Source organism: Ambystoma mexicanum, chromosome 6q, assembly GCF_040938575.1.
Source record: "Ambystoma mexicanum isolate Mex_15411 chromosome 6q, UKY_AmexF1_1, whole genome shotgun sequence".
Taxonomy (NCBI): Eukaryota; Metazoa; Chordata; class Amphibia; order Caudata; family Ambystomatidae; genus Ambystoma; species Ambystoma mexicanum.
In genome coordinates this window covers 1,097,913,192-1,097,938,857 of record NC_090937.1, presented here as the reverse complement: position 1 = coordinate 1,097,938,857, position 25,666 = coordinate 1,097,913,192, and the positions used below count along the sequence as shown (strand labels likewise).

Below are 25,666 nucleotides of genomic sequence, written 5' to 3'. Positions count from 1 at the left end.
ATACATCTAGGTGTGCACCCTTTCACCATACAGGCACACACACCCAGGCAGCCACCCATACATGTAAGTGTGCACCCTTTCACCATACAGGCACATCAAGGCAGCCACCCATACATTTAAGTGTGCAGCCTTTCGCCATACAGGCAGACACACCCAGGCTGCCACCCATACATTTATGTGTGCACCCTTTCACCATATAGGCACACCCAGGCATCCACCCATACATTTAAGTGTGCACCCTATCACCATACACTCACACAGGCACACACACAGGCAGCCACCCATACATCATGCACTCGCTCATTCATGCATATTACATTATACAAATGCACACACTTTTAAGGAAAATACATTTTCCTACCTTTAATCCATTGGTCCAGGTAACAATGCCTTTGGCTCCCTGCAGCTGCCAGGAACGCGTGTTCCTGTCATCTGCAGAGGATCTTGAGGCCTCCATGTCATCTGGTGGGGAGGAGCCCTATTAGTTCAAAAATACTTTCTTTTTGAAGTCACTCTGACTTTATAAAGAACGTATTTTCGTTAAGGGACTGAAACGTAACGGAAATAATTTCTTTATGAAGGCAGAGTGACTTAAAAAAGAAGCTATTTCTTTTTAGGTCATAGGGCTCCCCTCACCCCATGACAGAGGCCTCCAGCCAGGAGGCTTCCATGCCATGGGGTAGGGACAGCCCTCGGAATTCAAAAAGAAATTGTTTCTTTTTGAAGTCGCTCTGACTTCATAAAGACATTATTTCAGTTAAAGGACCAAACTGCAACTGAACTAATTTCTTTATGAAGGCAGAGTGACTTAAAAAAGAAACAATTTATTTTTGAAGTCATAGGCCCCCCCACCCCCACCCCATGACATGGAGGCCTCATGATCCTCTGCAGATGACGGGAACAAGCATTCCTGCCGCTGCAGGGAGTTGAAGGCGTCGTTGTTCCCTAGAACAAATGAAAGGTAAGAAAATGTATTTTCTTTAAATGTGTGTGCGTGCTTGTAAGTGTGTGTGTGTGTAAGAGGGAGCAGGTGCTTGGCAGCAGGGTCAGTGCACCAGGCTCCAAACACTTGCTCAGAATGCAGGCTTTTCTCTGGTAGCTAAAGCCGTGATCTGAGAAACCTGATAAGTTGCTCAAGATTACCAGGGCGCTAATTAAAATTGAATTTATGTGTACCATGAACGGGCCTATGTACCTGAGAGCAGAACGATCTTGAGCCAATATATAAATCCAATGGTCATGTATGATCGTGTGCGATATGTAAATGAAAGTCATGCTAAGGCATAGAATGGAGCAACTATCAGAAAGCAATTGACACAGTGAGGAACCTAATAGAAGAGTACATCAGAAGTACAACCACGCATACATGACATCATCTTTGGAGACATGCAGCTAACCCTCTCGGGGTAGTGCAAAACACATTGTTACACCCTGTAGTAAGGGTACAGAAATGAAGGCCCGCATGTGCCATGTTTTTAGAATCAAGCTTGTGTGCTATGCCAATCTAGGCAAAGATTGCTTTAGTGCGTAATGTGTAAAAGAAACAGGTGGGTCACGTAATAAAACAAAGTACTGCTCGTGGTTTCTTCTAAAGTATCGACTACCAGGCTAGGAGTTTCAGGGGACGAACATATATGTTACAATTCATTAAGAAACATGGGACTTGCCCTAGAAGTCCCTGATTAATAGTAACAGTAGACGGACTGAAGTCAGAAGAAAAATAAGATTAAAGCCTGAACAGTTTTGGATGATAAAGGTGTGGGTCCATTCTGATCTCCATCCCATCCAAGGGAAACGAAGGGCAGGGCTGAGGAAACTAACAACTTAATATAAACATGTGGGGGTTATAACCGGGCTGTAGAAAGATGCTAATGTTGGCATGTGGTGTACATTTCGTGTAGGAGGAAGTACTGCAGGTATATTAAACTGATGAGACCAATGATTTTTATGCAGAAGGAAATTGTGTAGTCACTTAGAGAAAGGAGACTCTGTTGCTCAGGGTGCAGAGTAGCCATCATTGCATACACTTTCATTATGTGTTTGGTATTTTGATATAATGTTTAATGGAGTAATATGAAATAAAATGAATAACTGCTACTCTATGACATTCAAGAGAAGTTGAACATGCTTTGGGATGCTTCAGTTTTACCCAGATGTCCCTTCCTGAAAAGCACATCAAATCTGCAGGCAATCTTAATATTCTAAAACAATGAAATGTCCAGATCAATAGACACTGAGCTAAACACACAGAGTGATGTCGGATAGGGTGGGATAATCTTCAGCTTTGGTTGAAATGCAGCATTCCCCGCATCAGCTGTGACAATGCACATGTATGCTTCCGAGAGGAAAGCAAACTGTTAGGGCTACACAGAAGGGTGAGGGCTGATCAAAGCATGGGCTTGTGTGACTGTTCAGAAGCAGCAAACACAAGCAAATCTCCCATGTATGTTGCCACACTAAACCCAAGCATAGAACCAGGGGTGCATCAGGATAAGGAATCTCCACTGCGGCATGGGGGTTGGGTGGGCATGGGGGTTGGGTGGCAGGTGGGGTGGCCGTTCGGAACACTTTGAAGACTGGGAGAAAAAGGAAAGGAAAAGGGCCTTAGGACATACACTTGATAGAAGCAGATCAAATTCTTGCAAGTGCTTTTGGGGAGGAATGGCGGACTTCAAAAGCACTAAAACACAAACCGCATCAACAGCACACGAGCACCGACATAGGCCGATAATCGCACCAAAAGCTCAGCACCCCGTGTATACCGAGTTGAAGCTGCCAACAGAACACCACCCCTCTCACTATCCTACTCCCTCTTCACCCTACTAACCTATCCCACCTTCTCGTTTGCAGAGCCGCCAGAACGCCTGGGGACCAGCGCCGTTGGTGACGGTGCGCGGTGCAAATACCTTTAACATTTAACAAGCATAGACGGGTATGAAACCGTGGCAGCTACCGGCACCATTAGTTATCAGGGAAGGCGACTAGGGAGTGCAGTTGCCACATGCTTAGAGCAGGGGAAATGCACAACTCTCTGTCCTTTTACCAGGCCAGAGATAGAATGGGGAATGCTAGCCAGATCACCATCACAGCCAACAATGGGGAAGAGTTTTTTTTATTTTCATCATCAATAATGTGGTACAGTCAAACATATGACTTTTCACATATAAGCAGATTGAGGACAAAAAAAAAACAAAATGAAAGAAAATATACACAAAATACATAAAACACAATTTACCTAACCAAGCCTCAGGACCAAAACCTCACTCGCACGCGGCTTTATGACTCCCTACCTGTGCGTTTATGAAATTGTACAGCGTAATTAAACCAAGACAGTTCAGCAATGTTAGTATTTCAGTTAAAGACGTTTCATGTCCTGATGATAGTCTCCCCCAAAGGGCCTCTGTATTCAACCAGTCCGACTTTTCCACAAATCATTTCAAGTGGAGCACCCCGAGATCCTGAACCAAAATATGCTGTAGGGACTGCCCTGCACCTTTTGTACAAACCACAACTACTATCCACCATATGCTCGTCACCCCTTGCCGCCAAGATTTCTCCTGTTGGAAGAAGGTTTAGCCGAAATCTGAGAAAATAGGCTCTCCATTTAGAATTTGGGAATTTGTTTAAATACGATAGAAGAAAAACCACGTGGTTTGTCTAGAAAAGAGAATGCGTTATGCAACTTATAACTTCTCATTTTATCCAGGATGAACACCCAGCGTGTTCTTAAAATTGACTGCTTGACTGCAGCCGGGTGTACATCCAGCTCCTCGAAAGTCTGAGAGCACTTATGCAGGATTGAGGACACTATTCCTTCTAACCTACACAGGAAGTGACTGGGGCCATCCTGGAGTAAAGATTTCACAACTTCATGCAACGGTTCTGTATGTGGGTCTAATGAGACGATACAATGACACCAGCTTCCAATCTAAGCAGGCCCTGAGTGAGCTCAGACCCAGTTCGAACCGCAGGCTCGCAATTGGGGGGGGACTGAGGTAGATTTAGCACTTTTTCTTCCATAGTCTACCTTCCAGTTGCGGCCAATCCAGGTTCCATGATTGTAATTCAACATGCATCCCGTACAATAAAGCTGGAATGACTTTGCACTTGTAATCAAGTATTAGCAGGGTTATAGAGAATCTACAATATTTTCCCTGTAACATCTTCATCTTGCAAACAAATTGATCAATTTTCCCCTCTAGACCCACTCGCACGTGACATTATGACTCACTACCTGTGCGTTTATGAAATTGTACAGAGTAATAAAACCAAGACAGTTGATGTTGGGATGCGATGCTATTTTGAAACGAAGGTATGTTGCTACTTTGATTTGAGAGATCCCTTGGCGACAGTTGGTCCATTTAATGCTGGGTATTCTCTATGTTGGTTTACTGAACAGGATGATGTTTGATTTAGATGGATTAATGAGTAAATCATTGTCTTCGGTATAATTCCATAATTCCTCAAGACAGTCAACAGGCGTTGGAGGCCCAGCAGAGTGTAATCTAAGGCATGGTATCATCCACATAGGATGCCCAACAGATTTTTTTTATCGCCCACCCTTGGGCTCACAAACGCCTGACACCTTAGAGCCCCATTTAAATCTGCCAAATAGAGTTTGAACAGGCAGGGGGCCCGAATCACCCCTTCCTTACACCTCTTTCCCTGGAGAAGAGTGACCGGGGAGACATACCCAATGCCTCCAGGAGGCGCTTGAACGGTAAAAAATATCACATTGCGACACTGCTCGCCCATTAGTGGTGTGCAGAGGAGAAAGGTGTAAACCACCATGAATTATATTCACTTCAGTAAAATGAGCAGAGCAATAATGGGATGAGATTGATGCTGCAGTTTAATAACAGATCCCACTAGGCGTGGCACATCATCTCTGGGCTCCCAGGCATGACCTATCACATAAGCGGGCATCTCTCCACAGAGCTGCCTGCAATTTAACATCACTGCGATCTGAGAAGATGGAGAAAGAAGGGACAGCTCGATAGGAGAAGAAAGACACGGTTCATAAATGCATACAGAGTATCTCCTCCCAGCTGATCCACAGCTGAAAAAGACCCCACTTCAGTGACTTTGTATCTGGGTATGAATGGGAAGATGTGGGAGCACAGGAGCGAAGATTACAAAAAGAAATGGATGGGACCATGTTCCTCTGTGCCCCACTCCCTGACATTCCACCCACACCACGCCATACCATACCTGGGTCCTGCCTTTCCGCCCACACTACACCGTGCCATACCTGCGTCCTGCCTTTCCGCCCACACCACGCCATGCCTGGGTCCTGCCTTTCCGCCCACACCACCCCATGCTATACCTGGGTCCTGCCTTTCCGCCCACACCACACCATGCTATACCTGGGTCCTGCCTTTCCACCCACACCACGCCATGCCATACCTGGGTCCTGCCTTTCCGCCCACACCACACCATGCTATACCTGGGTCCTGCCTTTCCGCCCAAACCACGCCATGCTATACCTGGGTCCTGCCTTTCCACCCACACCACGTGCTATACCTGGGTCCTGCCTTTCCGCCCACACCACACCACACCATGCTATACCTGGGTCCTGCCTTTCCGCCCACACCACGCCATACTATACCTGGGTCCTGCCTTTCCACCCACACCACGCCATGCTATACCTGGGTCCGGCCTTTCTGCCCACACCACACCACACCACACCATGCCATACCTGAGTCCTGCCTTTCCGCCCACACCACACCATGCTATACCTGGGTCCTGCCTTTCCACCCACACCACACCATGCCATACCTGGGTCCTGCCTTTCTGCCCACACCACACCATGCCATGCCTGGGTCCTGCCTTTCCGCCCACACCACCCCATGCTATACCTGGGTCCTGCCTTTCCGCCCACACCACGCCATGCTATACCTGGGTCCTGCCTTTCCGCCCACACCACACCATGCCATACCTGCGTCCTGTCTTTCTGCCCACACCACACCATGCTATACCTGGGTCCTGCCTTTCCGTCCAAACCACGCCATGCTATACCTTGGGTCCTGCCTTTCCACCCACACCACACCATGCTATACCTGGGTCCTGCCTTTCCGCCCACACCACACCATGCTATACCTGGGTCCTGCCTTTCCGCCCACACCACGCCATACTATACCTGGGTCCTGCCTTTCCGCCCACACCATACCATGCCATACCTGGGTCCTGCCTTTCCGCCCACACCACGCCATGCTATACCTGGGTCCTGCCTTTCCGCCCACACCACACCATGCTATACCTGGGTCCTGCCTTTCCACCCACACCACGCCATGCTATACCTGGGTCCTGCCTTTCAGCTCACACCATACCATGCCATACCTGGGTCCTGCCTTTCCGCAAACACCACACCATGCTATACCTGGGTCCTGCCTTTCCGCCCACACCACACCATGCTATACCTGGGTCCTGCCTTTCCACCCACACCACGCCATGCTATACATGGGTCCTGCCTTTCCGCTCACACCATACCATGCCCTACCTGGGTCCTGCCTTTCCGCCCACACCACACCATGCTATACCTGGGTCCTGCCTTTCCTCCACTCCATCCCCAGGACCATAGCCATCCACCACCCCAACCATTACCCGCACGCACACAGCTTTGCCTGCAGAAATTTTGGGTTAATTATGTTGAATTGCAGAAAAACCAACGCTGCTCACTGTGCATACCCGCTTTCCCACCTGTGTGAACAGTAATGGCAGGGAGCAGGTTATTCACGGAGACTCCATGGGCTCAGCTTTCCTTCTGCATATGGCTCAGAGGAACGCATGGCAAGGGTTTATGGGGTAACATTTCCACTATGAAAAGGGTTTTGGTCAAGTGGCCAATGGCCTGCGCCTAATCTGATGCCGGCACACCTTATGACCTGTGACCAGGCACCATTGATCTCCTACTGCAGGACCGATGTGTAATAAGCACATTGCTGCGAGCTCCTGTCATCATTAGGGTGTACAGTCTCCCAAGCTTAAAGAACGCAATGTATGCCCGGCCGCATGGGCGCCCGGCCTAGCTTGCGACATGCAACACAGACTCGTAAAGGGAGAGAGCGAGAGATGCAGCAGCTTCTGTCCCCGTTGGGATTAATCTCGTCAGTGTTTGCTTCCCTGCACATTGAGTGCCCCAGATGTCACTGCTGGCTGCTCCAATGCGCGGCTGCTCTACTTTCCGCAGGCTGATGACAAGCTCGCTCCACTCCGCTCTGCCACATTCCTGGCAAACGTGCCACAAAAAGAATGCAAAGGAAAGACACCGTGCCACGCGCGCCACGCCTCCGACAGGTAACTGGGAGCATGCACTGACTCACAGCTGACGGATATGTGAGGCGTACATCCATGAATAACCTGGCAACACGCCTAAGTCACCTCATGTTCACCTTCGGGAAGCATCTCGTAATTGCACACCCTCTTCAGGCCTCCAATTGTGAACCGCCTTGCCACCCCCAGAGGTGCCCCCGCCCAGGCTACTATATATAATTCACCAGCTCATATGCCGCAGACATTTTCAGACTTTTCCAAGCACTTCTCCTGCTATCTTGTACGTGTGTGGTACATTTCAAAAGGACAAGTGCTTCCAAAAGTGGCATTGAAAAATACTGCACCTTGGCTTTGACCAGCTACACAACGTAGGAAGAAATGCCACACACAGCTTGCATCCACTGGGCCTCGCGCCCTGAATTTATATTTATTTATAACTTATATAGCACATCCACTGACCCCGGAGGCTTAAGGGCGCTGGAAATATTCAAAGGACAAATAACTGAAGCCCCACTCTGACTGCAGGAGTAAAGAAACCATGGAGACCATATCAGGTCAGTATAGTGTCGGATGGGGTCACACTGGGCCATAACATTGTCTCTTGCACCAATGAAAAAGTGGCCCACCATTGCAAATGGCTATTCATTGCTTTTGTGGCACTGTTCGAATAGTACCCAAGGGGGAGTTTTTTTATAACATTTGATGCAAATTGTGCATTTTAAAGACTATTAGTCGTAGAGGTATAGACAGGAACGGGCCTGAGCGGGCAAGGGCCACCCAAAATTTGTAAATGCCCACTCAGCAGCGCTTTGGGCATTTATAGATGTCTGGCTGCATAGTGAAGAAACTCATTAAACTTGCCCACATTGGCCAATAAATTGGCCCACTTTGACCCAAAAAACGGTCCCACACCAGCATTTTGAGTTTTTGGTTCAGCCATGGGCCTATTGCCCTATAGGCCAGTCCGAGTCTGGTGTCTGAGAACAAAGAGGACGAGCACATACGTTACTCGAGGAGCGACTCCTTGGCGTGAACCGACTTCAACGTTTGAAAGTACAAGCTTTGAAAACCGCAGGTAGACAATGGGTACATCAAAATGGGCACAGCCTATCCTTTCCTCCTGAACACGGCAGCCCCTTCACATGTTGCATGATTGCACCTTTCTTCTGGCTAGAAGGTAGAGGAGATAGGCAGGGAAAAATGGGGATGGGCCAGGGAGGAAGGGAAGCCAAGACAGCGGGTTCGGAGAAAGAGGGAACACATTGCAATGGACAGGCATGCTTTGCAGCAGATGGATACATATTCCAACAGAAAGGTACTCGTTGCTTGGGAAAGATACCAATCATAGCAGATACCTGCCCAAAAGAAGGGGTAGGCAGGTATTAAACCAGAGAGATACCAATTGCAACAGAGCTACCCGTGACAGAGAAATACCCATTGCAACAAATACCCATGACAACAGAGAGATACCCATGACAACACAGGGATACCCGTAACAACAGATACTCATGGCAACAGAGAAATACCCATCACAACAGAAAGATACCCATGACATCAGAGAGATGCCCACTGCAACAGAGAGATGCCCATGACAACACAGAGAGACCCATGACAACAGAGATACCCATGGCTACAGAGAAATACCTGTTGCAACAGAAAGATACCCATGACAACAGAGAGATTCCCACTGCAACAGAGATACCCATTGCAACAGAGAGAATCCCATGCCAACAGATACTCATGTCAACAGAGAAATACCCATTGCAACAGAAAGATACCCATGACATCAGAGAGATGCCCACTGCATCAGAGAGATGCCCAATACAACACAGAGATACCCATAACAGAGATACCCATGGCTACAGAGAAATATCTATTGCAACAGAAAGATACCCATGACAACAGAGAGATTCCCACTGCAACAGAGATACCCACTGCAACAGAGAGAATCCCGAGCTAACAGAGATGCAGAGAAATACCCATCGCAACAGAAAGATACCCATGACATCAGAGAGATTCCCACTTCAACAGAGAGATGGCCATGACACCACATAGATACCCATAACAGAGATACCCATGGCTACAGAGAAATATCTATCGCAACAGAAAGATACCCATGACTACAGAGAAATATCTATTGCAACAGAAAGATACCCATGACAACAGAGAGATTCCCACTGCAACAGAGATACCCACTGCAACAGAGAGAATCCCGAGCTAACAGAGATGCAGAGAAATACCCATCGCAACAGAAAGATACCCATGACAACAGAGAGATTCCCGCTGCAACAGAGAGATGCCCATGACAACACATAGATACCCATAACAGAGATACCCATGGCTACAGAGAAATATCTATCGCAACAGAAAGATACCCATGGCTACAGAGAAATATCTATTGCAACAGAAAGATACCCATGACAACAGAGAGATTCCCACTGCAACAGAGATACCCATTGCAACAGAGAGAATCCTGGGCTAACAGAGATGCAGAGAAATACCCATCGCAACAGAAAGATACCCATGACATCAGAGAGATGGCCACCACAACAGAGAGATGCCCATGACAACACATAGATACCCATAACAGAGATACCCATGGCTACAGAGAAATATCTATCGCAACAGAAAGATACCCATGACAACAGAGAGATGCCCACTGCAACAGAAAGATACCCATTACAACAGAGAGAATATCATGCCAACAGAGAGATAGATATATGCACCTTGCAACAGCTAGCTAAGCAGCGCAGTGCATTTCAAAGAGACATCCCCGTTAAAGTAGACAGATACCCATGACAACTGATGGATACAATGCATTGCAACAGATGCATGCCTAATACAACACATTAACGAATTACAAATGATAAGTACATAGAGAAATGCTGAAAGGCCTTTTAGTCTGCCCGGTTTTTCCCCACTTATAAGGGGCACGCTGTGTCAGGGCAAAGCTTTTGGTGATGTTTTATCCCAGAGGTGTGATAAACGACTATACATGCAATGTTTTCCTAGGCCTGGGAATGAGACGTATTTAAGGCAGCATTTGGGGCAAATATATCGTACAATACTCGAGAGCACGGACACCCTGTGTCAGTGTATCGTGGAAATAGTGCAACCGTTGTGAAGCACCACAGAGATGATTGCAGCGTCTTCCACCGGGTGCTGGACTGCAGCAGGTGCTGGTCGGGCGTGCAGGCTGGCTGGGGAGTGCATTGAAAAGCCAGCACAATCCCCGGCCTGCACTTGCGGCGGGTACCATTGGGCAGTGAAAGCACCTGTGTCCATCTCGCAGAGACTATACAGCGTACACACACGAGGACAAATATTTGGTTAATGCTTTCTTTCCGCCGTCATTGAATGCATCACATCAGTGCAATTTTAAAGTGTCCAAATATTTGTGTTCTATTTTTGTGTGTGTGTATGTGTATTTTTTTTGTTCTTCTTTTTTTCTGGAGGCAGAAATAGCTGCGGCGCCGGCATGCACGACACAAGTACACAACACAGAGACGTGCAAAGGCGCCGCGTGACTGCGGGTAGGTACTCACAGTTCAGAGTACAGGAAGTGCAGGTTGCCCACGTTGTCTATGTAGTTGGCGGGGCTGAGCCAGGGCAGGACCAGCAGCAGGAGAGCCTTCATGGTCTCGCTGGGCGTCGGCAGGCGCTGCTGCTGCTGGGTGGGCGGCTCGCCCCTTGCTTGCCCCCTCTCGCGAAGCTGCTTGCCTGCCTGCCTGCGCGCGCGTGCGGCGTCTGACGTCGCGGCTCGCGGTGGCGGCGGCCAAGCCCTCTCTCTACGCGAGCCTTTCCATTTCACTTCACTTGATGGCGTGTTACGAGTCGTCTCTAGATCCTGCGCGCTAAGCTAGGCTCGAGAAATCAGTGACCTGTAAGAGGATTAGCTGCGGCGCTGATTCTTCCTCCGGCGGGGGCAGGGGCGGTGGCGGGCACCGCACAGCCCGGCTTACGGTGCAGTGCAGAAGGCTGCCGCTGCTCCCTGCCTCCCGCAATACGCCGAGTGGAGTGGCTCTCCACAAACAGCTGGCGCGTTTACCTCACGGATGGGCTGCGTGAAGCAGGAGGCAACCGCGCTGGCTGCGGCTGCCGGGCTCACGATAAAACGCACGCTGCGTCCATGAGACGGGCAGGCCGGCCAAGCCAGGCAGCAAGGGCTTTCATTTGCCCCCAAGATTTCAGTGCACCTTCCGTCGCTCACCGGTGAAGATGCCTTCATCGTATGGTCCATTTACAACATTGACCATTTAATTCTGTTGGTACTGGTAATGCAAGAACTAATTAGATGCGTATAGTGACATATGGGGAAGGGCAGTGAGCCGGTAAGAGGATGGGTATGGAGGGTACGTGCTGTGAGGATGATGTACAGAGGCGCATTGCATTGCAAGAGGGCTGGTGACTCATGGTTGGGTTACTGGCCCTCCCCACAGCGAGGGCACGGTTACCTGCAAGAAATCGGCTGTTTATGAAAAATAACAGCACACCCGAGGCAGTAGGAGCAACCGCCTGCAAGTATAGAGGCCGTAAAGTTACCCAATATCTTAAAAACCCTCTGGGGGAAGATTAGCACAGGTTTGGAACCAATCTGCATTAAAACATGTACACTTGGCGGGTTAAAGGTGCTGTGCCTTCTAGAAGGACCCCCGTGGGTAGGAACACGTGGGTCTGATGGTATTTAAGGGAAGAGGAGGTCATAATAAAAATTAGTTCTTGCAAGTGAATGTGGTCCTGTGTCGTCTATGGGGTTACCTTATGCAAATGATGACAACTGGCGACAGAGTTCTTACCCGCGCGTCCCATTTACCTGTCAGCTGTGTTGGAGGTTTGTCGGACTGACGTCATTACAGTGCCCTGGTGGAGGACTGCTGTGTTACGGCGGCTGGGTGTTGCCTGCTGCTGCTGCTGGTTGGCCTGCACCATGCTGGTGTGCTCGAGAGATTCACCTGGTGGCGTGCTGTTGCCATCTGGACACAGGGGAGTGGCTGGGTTCAGGCCAGCGCTGCTGCTTGGACACAGAGAGGTGGCTGTGATTGGAGGTGCGCTTCTACCTTGACGAGGAGAAGCGCTAGGAGATACAGTGACTGGTTCAAAGGGAGAGCTGATGCTGACGCTTGGGCACGCTGTCATTTGACTTTCTGAAATCTGATTGTCGGAGGTGGGGGTGGGAGTTTCCAGATCGACTATTCAGATCATCTGCGTGATTCAGCACGAGCCAGGAGCCGCAGGGTGCAGAGGTGCAACACGAGGTTGTGGCTTCCATGGCTAGAGTGGGATTTCTTCATAAGGCACTCCCCTTTATATTAAACCCCCAGGATAACTAGGGCCCTATGTGGCTGGAGTGGGTGGAGGATTTTCAAGATTTTGTTAAGGCTGCAGGGGAAGATGGTTCACCGGTTGTACTTGACATTTTCATTAACCTTGCTGGAAAGGAGATTAAGAATGTCATGAAGACAATTCTGTTGGGTGAGAGGAATACCCCTGAAACACTGATTGATGCCTTAAATAAGAAAATTGTTATTCGGCCTAATAGGGATTATGAACTCTACGTGTTCAGTCAGTGCACCCAGCAGGTGCAAGAGACTGTGAATTCATTACAAGGCTGTGTCAGAAGTTAGTGCATTGTCAGTTCTCTCGGTTTTCAGATGATGAGGCCATCCAGCTCCGTGTCAACAAAGGGTGTCTTAGGAAACAATTATTAAGGAAATCAATCCCTATCAATGAAGTTATAGAAATGGCAGGTATTTATGAGAGAGTTGATATACAGGCGGCATCTTTGGAGGGTTCCCCTAGCAGGAAAGCGGACCATGCGGTGATGGCTGCAGTACAGGCTTGTGGAGGGGGAGATTGGATGCAGCTTACAAACCGACCTGCTTATTGGCAGTCCAAGGTTCAAAGACTGTGCTAAAGATGTGGTTTGGTTTTCCCGCATATGGAACTATGTTCTAATTGTGGCCGGGAAGGTCAGATCTGTTTCAATGTCACGATAAACTTCTGCTGATAACCAGAGACAAAGAAATCAACCATCAGGTCGACCATATTCTTCCCCCCCAAGAGCAAGGCAGGGTACAATCAGGATATGCATTTGGTCCACAGAGCTATGTGAGGGCGGTTGAGGATGTGCCTGGAGGATACGATCAAAGGATGCACCAGACTCCCCAATATATTTATTGTGGAGATGAGTATGAGGAGTCAGTGAATGTGCATCGGGCCGAGGGGTTAATGAAGAAAACCATGGCTATCAGCCTGTGGTGGTTCAAGAATATCCAGATGAGTATGTGATTCTCATACAGGATGGCCATGAAGTAGAGGAGGCACCAAGGGTATCTATTGACATGGGGGATACAACTCATTGTTTCCTTATATATACAGGAGCGACTGTGAATATCATGGGGGAGCAGGAATTCCTTCTGATGTCTATTGAGCCTACTTTGTCCAGGTCAATGGAGAGGATTTTGCAGTGGGGTGCTGCTCAGCCACTGTAATCTGTTGGCCAGTTTCAGCATAGATTGGTGTACACGGATCGATCAACTGAGGCCTTTTTCCATGTTATTCATAGTCTCATAAAAGGGAGATGTCTTCTCAGCTATGGTGCAGCGAATCAACTGGGGCTTATTGATGTTCATTATCAGAACAGTGACATTGTTCAGATGGTGAAAGGACCTTATGAAAGCAAGAACTCTATCTGTATGAAAAATACTATGGCCCTGTCTAAAGAATCCATTCAAGCTTCGTTTCCAAAGCTGTTTGAAGGACTGGGTAAGCTTAAAGGAATGGTCATTAAATTGCATATTGATGAGCTGGTCAAACCTGTTCCTCAACACCCCTGGAGAGTGGGATTTCATCTATAAGAATCTGTATCTGAGGAATTGGAACAGCTTCTACACAATGACATCATTGAGCGAGCCACTGGCCCCATGCCGTGGATTTCTCAGTTGGTGGTTGTCCTGAAGGAAGGTGGTAAGATCAGGCTTTGTATTGACATGCGGGTTGCAAACACCACTATTCAGCGAGAACGACATCCTGGGCCCAGAATCTGAGGATATGATTGTGCAACTTAATAGCGCCACTGTGCTCTCGAAGCTTGATCTTACTCAAGAATACCATCAGCTGGAGTTGCACCTGGAGTCTAGAGTCATTATGACTTTTTAAACCCATGAAGGCCTATTTTGATAGAGATTGAATTTCGGTATTTCCTCGGCTGCTGAGGTTTTCCAGGAGGCCATACTTCCTATAAATTTGACTTTGAATTACAGTGATGATACTTTGGTGTATGGATCCTCCCAGGAAGAGCATGATCAGGCCTTGCTGGACACATGTGTAGCTTTGCAAAAGGCGGGTTTGAACCTTAATGTGGCCAAATGTAATATTAATAAGAGGTTCTTTGGACATTCTTTTCTGATGCTGGAATAGCTCCAGACCCAGAAAAGGTCAGTACTATTATGACTTGGCAGCTCCCATGCAGGTGGAGGCTATGCATTCATTCTTGGGCATGGCAGGCTATTGTGCCCAATATCTTCCGCATTATGCCTCACAGACAGAACCATTGAGGCGGCTCTTGCAGAAGGATTCCAAGTTTGAATGGACGGAGGAGTGTCAGGCAGCATTTAAGGGAATAACGTATGCTTTGGCAGAGGCGAAAAAGTTGGCATATTTCAACCCCAGATGGCATACTGAAGTCATTGTCAATGCCAGCTCTTTTGGATTGGGGGCCATTTTGGCACAGCTGTCAAACAAGGATACGTCTGTTCATGTGCACCCTCGACACATACGGGCCTATGCTAGCAGGGCTCTGTCTCGTACGAAGATAGCATATTGTCAGGCTGAGAAAGAGAGCCTTGTTGCGCTATGGGTGTGTGCGCCTTTTCATAACTTTGTCATCGGGAAAGCCTTTACGTTGGTGACGGACCATCAGGCCCTTCTTTCTTTCTTTGATAATCCTCTTACCAAGATGCCACCTAGGATTCAGAGATAGGGAATTCATCTGCAAGAGCCGCCTATGGACTATGCTATTGTCCATAAACTCAGGGGTGATAAAAATCTGGTGGATTATATTTCGAGACATCCCACAGGGGACCATGTGACAAGACGAGGTGATCTTGAGTATTATGTTACAGCTAATGCATTGCCCCCTGCACTTACTCTGGATATGGTGGCACGTGAATCAGTGAAAGATCCATCTACGGCCCTGGCCATTCAGCTCACAAACAAGAGTCAGTTGAGGGATTATCGTGGGCAGAGTGTAGCATATCCTTAGGCCAGTTGGTCAGAAATGGATCGGCTGGCAAAGGTGCATATGGAGTTAGCTGTAATGGATAATGTGATATTACTCAGGGGCTGCCGACTTGTGATTCCTCCCACTTTGAGAAAGTCGGTCATACAGACAGCACATGAAGGCCACACAGGAGCTGAAAATTCGGAGAAACAGCTGCAGAGACGTGTGTGGTTTCCCTATATGGACATGATTGTAGACAACATGGTGCTTCAGTGTCTACCCTGTCAATGTAAGACTAGAGTGGATCCCCCATTGCCACTGCAAATTACTCAAATCCCGGCAAAGCCATGGAATAGAGTGGCTGTTGATGTTTTTGGGCCGATGGACACATGAAGTTATCTACTTGTATTTACAGATTCATTGGTGGTCATTATAAGGTGGGTGGTAAAGGATACCGGGCACCGGTAAGGAGACCAGTGCCGGTAATCCATTACCGCCCTACTACAAGGTCCCTTAGCGGGTCCTGCCAGTAACGGCAGGTCTGACTAGCCGTTATGGACAGGACCCGCTAAGGGACCAGGGCGCAAATAACGGGCTTGACATGCGCGAGCCCGTTATTTGCGCCAGCCCGTTATTTGCGCCCTCCCCATTCCCATTGAGCCTTATGGGGGCTCAAATGGGAATGGGGAATGGCTTTTTCAATGGGGACTTACTGGTCCCGCAAAGGTCGGACTACATCGGTAAGTCCCCATTAAACTAGACCGGTGCTGGACCCGTTATTGGTGGCAGTCATGGTGCAAATAGCGCCATGACTACCGCCAATCTCGGAATGAGGCCCATTGTCACGATTTCCCATAGTGAAGAGAGTAACTACAACTGCATTTCCACAGGTCACTGTCATCTGGATTCCTAGTATCATTAGGTCAGATAACGGCCCTCCGTATAATGGTCAGGACTTTGCAACCTTTGCTAAGCATATGGGATTGAAACATCAGAAGATAACGCCTAGGTGGCCTCAGGCGAATAGGATGGCTGAATGGTTTATGCTCTCTATGAAGAAGACCATTCAGAGAGCATCCTTTGAGGGCCTCTCTTATCATCAAGCCCTTTGCAGCATGCTGAGAGATTATAGAAATACACCTCATGAAGCTACTGGGAAAACACCAGCTGAAATTATGATGGCCTATCAAGTAAATAAACGGTTGATTGCTTTGCCAGTTGGTAGAGGTATGAGCGACCTTGAAATAAAAGAGGGATGCTGAAAGGAAGACAAGTGATAAAGAAGAACTAATCGTAGAAGAGGAGCTAGACCAAAATAATTGGCCTTGGGAGATGTATTTCTTTTGAAACAACAGGGACGAAGGAAGATTGATCCTCAGTATAAGCCTCACCCGCTTAGTGTCATAGCAGTAAAAGGGTCCATGATAACTGCAGGAAATGAAGTGCAAGAAATAACAAGGAATGCGTCCCATTTTAAACAGCTCATCATGTGTGAAGAGGATGCTGAGACTGTAACCGAATGCGAGGTGGCAAGTGATATACCTCTGGATGAGTCTGGGGTGCCCCCAAATTCACCCGGAGAAAGCTTAAATAGACAGTTACAGGGACCGGAAAGGGTGCTGTCCGCTGGTGGTAGTGGTCGCCCCTAGAGAACTGTTAAGAGGCCACAGCAATGGATAGAAGAAGGTTGAGTTTGATCTAAGAGTTTTTGTGGGCGGGTGATTTCACGGGTTAAAAGTGCTGTGCCTTCTAGAAGGACCCCCGTGGGTAGGAACACGTGGCTCTGATGGTATTTAAGGGAAGAGGTCATAATAAAGTTAGTTCTTGCAAGTGAATGTGGTCCTGTGTCGTCTATGGGGTTAACCTTATGCAAATGACGACAGGGCAATCATGAAGCAGACTGTTTTTGCACTGTTTGTTGTGTAACACAAAAGGCAGGCGTTTGCTAATATAATTTGAAAGTTATGCCCAAACATGGTTAAAAAAAACAGTCTGCTTGTCTTATGCACTATGCACACATATTTAGAAATACGGTACGGGGTTAAACCTGTATACTCTAGGACAAGTTTAGATAATCTGGCCCCAGATAGGCAAAAACCCTCTGGGGGAAGATTAGCACAGGTTTGGAACCAATCTGCATTAAAACATGTACAATAGGCGGGTTAAAGGTGCTGTGCCTTCTAGAAGGACCCCCGTGGGTAGGAACTCGTGGGTCTGATGGTATTTAAGGGAAGAGGAGGTCATAATAAAATTAGTTCTTGCAAGTGAATGTGTATTCACTTGCAAGTATTATGACGAGAGGAAGAAGTGACAGGAAGGGGGTTCAGATAAAAGTATTCAGATGGGCGTCAATTCTACTGGAGGGAACATAGTGGTTGTGTCAAGTCAATCATGTATAAAAGAACCACAGTTTGCATGTCCCATGTGAAGAACATTAGTTGCTTTTATAGGTATGTCAAATGTGGTTATTCTGCGGGGCAGTAGGCGATGCATAAGAGAGAGGAATTGTGAGATACCCCCTCCCTCTCTTTCACATGAAATTAATTGTGGGACACCTGCAATGTGCCCCATAGTTGCCCACATAGTAAAGTGGACTGCCCGCAATGCCAGGCGTGCTCCCCTGACCTCGGGAGAATGCATCCTTGCCCACTGGTGACTTTACTTCCGGTCTCCGAATCTTTGCCATTTCCTCTGCTGCGTCACACGGTGCGGCTGTACGTTGTGTGTCTTGTTTCACCCATTCACTTGTTGCTTCAGAACACCCCTCCAGCCCTTCATTTAAGCAAGTGACTGCTAGTTAAAGGTTAAATGTTAAAGGTATTTGTACAGCGCACCGTCACCAACGGAATTGGTCCCCAGGCGCTCTGGCGGATCTGCAAATGATAAGGTAAGGTGGGGTGGGTTAGTAAGGTGAAGAGGGAGTAGGATAGTGAGAGGAGTGGTGTTCTGTTGGCAGCTTCAACTCGGTATACACCAGATGCTGAGCTTTGGTGCGGGTATTGGATCGGTGACAGGCCGCGTGTGCTGTTGGTCCGGCTTATGTGTTGTTGCTGTGTTGTGAAGTGCATGCGGCTTGTTGTGCGAGAGATGATTGTGTGAGTTCTTGAGTGAGATAAGTATGCAGAGTTTGAGCTTATATTGGTAAGTGGGTTACCTGACCTTTGGCATGTTGGCATTTGCAGTTCTGTTCCAGTGTGGCACCCGTTGACCCCCACAACTCTATCTGGATGCGGCACGGGCCAATGTTTAGAATTCTATCTGGGTGTGGGCAAGCCAGCATTCACAGTCCCATCCAGATGCGGCGCAAGCTAGCGTCCAGAAATCTGTCCAGGTGTGGGCATGCTATCACTAGCAACCCTATCTGGATGCTATGCAGGCTGGTGTTCACAATTCCAAGTGTGGCACACGCCAACATTCAAGTTTCATCTGGGCGCGGGCATGCAAACATTCATGGTCCTATCTAGATGCGATGCAGGCTAATATTCTCAATTCTATCTAAATGCAGGCATGCTAATATTCATAATTCTATCTGAGGGTGGGCATGCTAGCATTCAAAGTCCCCTCTAGATGCGACGCAGGCCAATGTCCACAATTCCATCAAGAGTGGCCATGCTAATATTCTTAAATCTATCTAAATGCGTCTGCCAGTCTGGATATGGTGCGTCTGGTACGTGCGAGTAGGTGAGTCACTTTGAAGGCTTTCGTCTGGGTCTAAGTATGTGATCAGTCTCTGGAGTCTTCCTTTTGTGGCTATTTTCCATGGTATCTTATGCTCTGTCGAGTGGTTAGTTCTTTGGTTTGAGTGTTTGTCCAGATTGAGAGTGGCCGGGATTGGAGTTATTTTCATCGTTGTTTTAATGTCTGTGTATTCTGGTGCATCTCCGTTGTGGTTACCCTATGAAGAGCCATGATTTGAGGAGTTTCCTGAATGCTAGGTGGTTTGTTGTGTTCCGTATATTCTTAGGTAGGTCATTCCAGGTTTTGGGTGCCTGGTGGGAGAAAGACGATCCTCTGAGTTTTTTTCTGTTGTAGGGTTTTGGTTCCAGGCGTATGTCGGTGCTTGATCTTGGTGTTCTTGTCGGTTGATGTAGGCGTAGTTTGTCGCTTAGGAATTCTGCACCTTGTTTGGGTATTGCTCTCTGTGTGATGCACATGGACTTGGAACTTTATTCGCTCTTTTAGTGGTAGCCAGTGTAGTATTTTTAGCGCGGGTGTGATGTGTTCTCTTCGGGGTAGCTTGAGGAGGAGTCTGGCTGCTGCAGTTTGTATGCGTTGCAGTTTTTTTAGAAGTCGTTCAACACCCTAGTGACAGAAAAGCAAGGGCCAGTGCTGTCAGGGAGTTTGGGAGGTGACCAGGGGAGGTGTTCAGTTCGGTTGTTCACGTTTACATTTGACTTTATGGCCCTCGCCCACATAAAGTGGCGTACACTGATAACCAATGCAACGCTGCTTTATTGGAATGACTAAGAACACAAGCATTGCCAACGCTCGGTTATACATGTCCCAGGAGGATAGCTCAGTGGCAACGTGCATGCCTTTGAAGCAAGAAGACACAAAGCAACACAAGTTCGATCCCTGGTCGCGCTTAGAAACCTCTGGGTGTTTAAGCGTGTTATAAATACGCAACTAAGACAAAAAGAAATCAATTAAGCAACTAAAAAACAAAAACAATTCCTGTAACAGCGCCTCGATGCCTGCGGGCTGTGTGAGTGCTTTTAAAATGTAAATAAATACACATCTCTTATGTATCCTTGTAGATCTGTTGTATATTGTCTCTGTAGCCACGCTGGGTTTGGCTGTGTGCCCAGGTTCTTATGTGGGCATTATATTATGCCATGCTGCCAGGGATTTAGCTGCTTTTCCTCTGCTCCTACAGTTCTCACCTCATAGAAGTTGCCTCTTTTGTTCGTCGTCTAGATACAGGAAGTCTCTGATTTTTGTTGTAAGGTCTTTGTAACACACGTCCCGATGTGTGTATTTTTTGATGGAACATTAATGGTCATACTTGCATTGAAATGTATGGTGTTTGTGTTTTCCCATTGTCGCCATACTAGCATTAGTTCAAGGCTCATCACAGCACTTAGCGCAGGCGGTGTACCCCTCGAGGCACACTTCTGTTCCAATCCCATCACATTTTCATGTAAGCACCATACATGGGAGCCATGCCCTTAGTCGGTTGGGGGACAAGGGGTCGTGCTGGTAGATACTGTGCCCACCTCCATTTGTGAATCCAGAGCCTTTGCAGAGGAGATGGGTCATGCCTGGTACCGGAGAGTGGGGGAGAACAAAGGAGGACTTGTCCTTTTGAGCCCACAAGTCATGTAAGTAGGTATGTATTTGCATTCAATTTGATACATTAAGCGCTTTCGCCAAAGCGCGACATACAAAAGGGTAACAGTAATTTCCCTGTGGTCGATCTGTATCCCAGATAGTGCCCTGTAGTTCAAAAGCAGAAGGTGGTTGATAAGAGTGCACAAGTGCGTGTCATGGTTTTTTGTTCTTCGTTTGATGGCAAAGATGACTATGAGATGGGAGTTGGAGGCCGACACGAAGTGTAGTGATCAGTACTAACATTGATGATATAAGATTGTGTGTCTGCCTTCAAATTATCAAAGGTTTTATTTTTCTATGGACTGTTAGATAGGCGAACAACAGCACTAGCCAGGGTTCTGTAGAAGGTAGACTGGGAAGTTTAGCTCCTCTCCCTGTCCATTACTTTTCCTTGCCCTTATTCATAGGACAGCTGTCCAGAAGACGGGTTTAGCACGATCACCTCACTTCCGGATGCAGGTCTGCTGTGGTGCACAAAACTACCGTTAGGTGTTTTGCCCAATTGCTGTGTCATATAGCTGAAAACTACAGGAGGGGGCAGTGTTAGAAATGTGTGGTATGAAAGAAAGGGAAGAATCTAACACAACACCCAGATTACGAGCGGTCGAGGACAAGGAGAGAGATGAAGGGGGAAATGAGGCATGCAGATGTAGAACGTGAGAGTGCACCCAGTGTTGCACAGTAGTGAGAGAGGACGAGATCATTGCATGGAGGGAGTTAGTGAAAGCGAAGAAAGACAGCCAGATCTGAGAGTCGTCTGCATGCAAATGCAAAGATAGCTCAAATGCCGAAACTGATAGCAGAGGTACTGGGGACGGGATTACAGAGGGATAAAATAAGGGGACCCAGTGTATGGCTATACGTGATGCAAAAATACAGCTACGGACCACCAGGCCCATCTAGTCGGCCCAGTTTCCTGAATGGTGCAACACTGTACAGTAAACTCAGTCTCCAGCTCATGTTTAGCTCTCAAGCGAAGAACACTTCATTTGTTTATCCCAGGCTTTCGTCATCCCTCTACTGACCTGCTGGAAATCCCTGCTCTCTGGGTAGTGCAGTTCTAGCAGAACTCACACAATGAACAACACAGAATTCAGGCACCAACTTGAACATAAACAGTGATGTTTGCAATTCATCACCCCCCAGTTTTTAATTTTTTTTATAGAGACGAAAGGGCCTCAATCCCAGAACAGCCACTCGTTCTTTTATTTAGTGTGATGTAGTGGGTGACGCACACATACCTTTTCTGGAATGGCGCAAAGGGACTCAGAGGAAATATTTAATTGCACAAAGTACTACCAACATCATCCGCCTAATCAGTAAGGACCCTGGTGCACGGGGTTAAATGAGCATGAATTACAAAATATAAAATAAGCATCTAGTTGCTTAAACCTTTTGTCATGTGACCCAGAGCATCACAGAGTTGTACGTTCTTCTGCTGGCACGCATGAGAGTTGCTGTAATTCAGCTTATTACTATGCACAGGCCTGTGGGGGTGTGAGACTGGCCGGGCGAGGTAACAAATTGAGGTTAGGTTAGCAAGGGATGCAATCCTTTGTAGCTCTTGCAGGATAATGCCAGAATAGCCATGACCCTCTTGCAAGGATCTCCACTTCCAAAAAGGATTCAGTCTTAGGTACAGGACTTTCCAGTAAAGCAGTCATAACATCCAATCCCCCTTAATTACTGCTGGGTAAAAAAAGACCATCACAGCTGGAGTTTCCAGACATCTAGAAGATGATCAGAAGTCTGCCTGCATGATCACCACTGGGGAGATAGGATTCTTCCCTGGTCCGGCCTTACCAGAATACAAAAAGCCATCACAGCATCCTGGGTAGTGGATCAAGCAAATCCACCCTGAACCCAAACAAAGATGTCCTATCTTTAGGGCCCACAATTCAGACCCAGCTGGCTCATCCCTGATCAGCAAAATGGTTGATAAGGGTTGCACCCTTTGTGCGAGTTCCTGTTGAGAGGTGAGAAACAACTGAAAATGCCACACATTGGACCTCAGGAGACACCGAAGCAATGTATCATCCAAGAAGCTGTAGACCTTTCTACTACCGCATCTAGTCACTGCCCATCTCTGTCAGTGGCAGAATCCGGTGAGAGCCTTTCTGTGTGGCGAGCATAGCAACAAGTCACCATCGAGTGGGTTCCTGGGTCAAAGGCAGCCCTCACATAACAAAGCTGGCCTCACACGAGGGGGTGAAACTCACTGGAATACCTTGGAAACCAGCAGGCATGGGAAGGGGTGGAGTTGGAGCAACCAAGGAGGGAAGGTAGACCTGGAGAGGGCTTCCACCATCTTGCTTTCTGTTCACGCTCTCTTCCTTTTTCCTGTCCCCTCCATTTCATGCAAGTGGTGCATGCTTTGTGTGTTGCCATGTGGCAAAGGGCACTTGTGACAAGAGTGATTGGACCTCTTACAGCAGGCTTGCTTTGGACCAATCCCCTGTGACATTTTGCCTTTAAAAGAGGGGCCGCCCCTCATTTATTGATTCATCTTTGGACCATCAAGAGAAGGATACACTTTTGGGCCTCTGTCGGGAGTGAGGCAGAGGGGAGCTCTGTCCCCTAAAAATCCCCAGGGGCGACTTCTACTGGAACAAGGTCTCACTCCCTGCTGGCTGCACTGGGACCAGGTTCCTGTTCACCAAAGATTAAGGATCCCTTATAGGTGCCAGCTAAGCTCCCTGGGGTACGAGTGCAGGACAAAAGGACTCAGCTCCTCCCAAAGACCTTGGATTGGGGCTTCCAGCAACTCAGAAGTCAAGCAACAGCTCTGTTCTCTAATTCCTACATTCTACTGCATGTGAGCGACCCAGACATCGCCTGCCTGTCCCAAGCTTCATCGTGCCATTTGCAGTAGCTGCTTGGACTTCATGTGTGTTGGACGCAGTCAAAAATCTGCGAACCAATTACCACCCCAGGAAGTTCCTAGAAGCAAGTCTCAATGTTGTTGATCCCCCAAAGACAAGAGTATAGTACTGTGAAGAAGTCCTGTCCCCCAGTCCAATTCTGGAACCATAGTGTTACTTTTACAGGGATGGGATTTGCTACTGTTTTCTGATTTTCTGCTTACATGTTATAGTTTAATTTAAAGTCTATACTTTTATACAACCTTCATTGGACATGACTTTTGGACCATTATACTTAGGTTGTTTGAGTTCATATTGTTATCAGCCCACATCCCTCACAGCTATAGCTTGCCATTGGCCTGTGCAACCACACGAGGTGAAGGAGGTATACCGATTGGGCTTTTCCCCGTTTCCCCTTTATTTTTGGGATCGCTGCTGGTTTAGTAGTAGTGAGGGGCTGAGTAGGTGGTGTAGCCACTATTCATCCCTGTGCTCGGGAAGAGCAGTAGTCATTTTGTCACACTCCTCTTTTAGAGAGAGAGAGAGAGAGAGAGAGAGAGAGAGAGAGAGAGAGAGAGATATCGATCACAGTGACTCCTGCGGCAAAAAGCACAATACAGCCCATTGATGCCCCTCCAGGAACTCAGAAAGCATCATCTCTTGACCGGTGGCGGTGTTGCACCGGTGTCTACTCGTCTATTCCCTCCTCTCGAGTCAGGCCGAAGGACCCATGGAAGCTTTCATATCACAGTCTGCTTATTGCAAAACAAATGTTGCCCAGATAGAAGAATGGCACAATCAATGAGTGGAGTCATTCTTACCTGTTTTTGAAATGCTCTTCGAGGTCACATCGCTGAACAACCTCCGTGCAGTGCTCCGTGAAAGGGCAAGCCACCAGGAGTTTATCTAGGAGTTTGTGTACTAATAAGTTGGACCGCTTGCAGGTCTGCAGCAGAACCGTCCTACGATCCACAGGGCAAAAGTCCTTCTCTATCAGGAAGTTTGTCAGGCATCGGGTGCAGTAGGTGTGGCCGCAGGGGGTGTCCAGGGGCTGCAGTAAAGCCTGCAAGCAGATGTGGCAGATGAGGTCATCATCTACGTCCTCCGGGTAGGTGTACACATGGTTATCCTCTAGGGAATGCTGCTGTCCACACGTTGCACACACGTCCTGGCAGTCACTGGTGACCATGTTTTCCACACCATCGTTCATCTCCATGATGCCCCAGATGCAGCTCAGTTGACAAATGTGGCGGCCAAATTGTCCGGGTAGTTCAGCAGCTCGGTGGTGGGTATCCTAAACCTAAAATCGAAACCAAGAAGAGTCAGAGTCATGCACACGAGACACTTGCACATTTGCTTGCACTTAAACACTACACCAGCACCTTACACAAAAGAGAGTTACACCAAGAAAATAAAGAACAAATATCATTTCTTTCTAAAAGGATATGTGGTTACATCTAATGACAGTGTCACATGAAAGCGAGGAGAAATAGAAAACAGGAAGTGCTGAAGCCAAACACGAGTACTAGATATCTGTGTGCATTCCCTGCAATACCTTCTCAACAAGTAATCAATCTACTTTGCAGAGCCAAATTTGATTTGGGACGAGCTTTGATTATTCTCTGTGGGAAAGGTTGAACATACACACCATTGGACAGTTCTGTGCCACCATCATGGCTCTTGCTTACCCTCTGGGCAGGGAGATTGCCGGTGGTGTAAGGTTCGTTAGGAGGCTCTCTACCAATAGGCACTGTGCTTAGTTTTAACAGTTAGGTAGAGGGAAAAGAGAGAGTTTTCATCTGTGCCATAGACGTATCATAGGCTTAGTTTTCCCGCAGGTCAGCTGGCAGGCTATGTCCATAGGAGCGGATCACAACTGAATGATTAGGACCCACCCAGTAGTTGAGGTTACAAAATGAAATGCACTTATGGATGATGTATTGTAGATCTAGTGGGCCATCCCTGCCAGGTTGCTCCTAGC

The 25,666-nt window shown here is 47.7% G+C and overlaps 1 protein-coding gene across 3 annotated transcripts in view; it reads right to left on the bottom strand.

Moving 5' to 3' along the window:
- Nucleotides 1-25,666, bottom strand: part of LNX1 (ligand of numb-protein X 1) — a 399,406-nt gene that overhangs the window by 303,988 nt on the left and 69,752 nt on the right. The window contains exon 2 of one of the 3 annotated variants that reach the window (XM_069631653.1): nt 24,507-24,985. In XM_069631653.1, coding sequence (XP_069487754.1) covers nt 24,507-24,901 — 395 coding nt within the window. In that variant the 5' untranslated portion in view covers nt 24,902-24,985. Of the gene's footprint in view, nt 1-10,817; nt 11,093-12,085; nt 12,438-24,506; nt 24,986-25,666 lie in introns of those variants that run through there. The other 2 variants (XM_069631654.1, XM_069631655.1) reach the window with 2 other exon arrangements.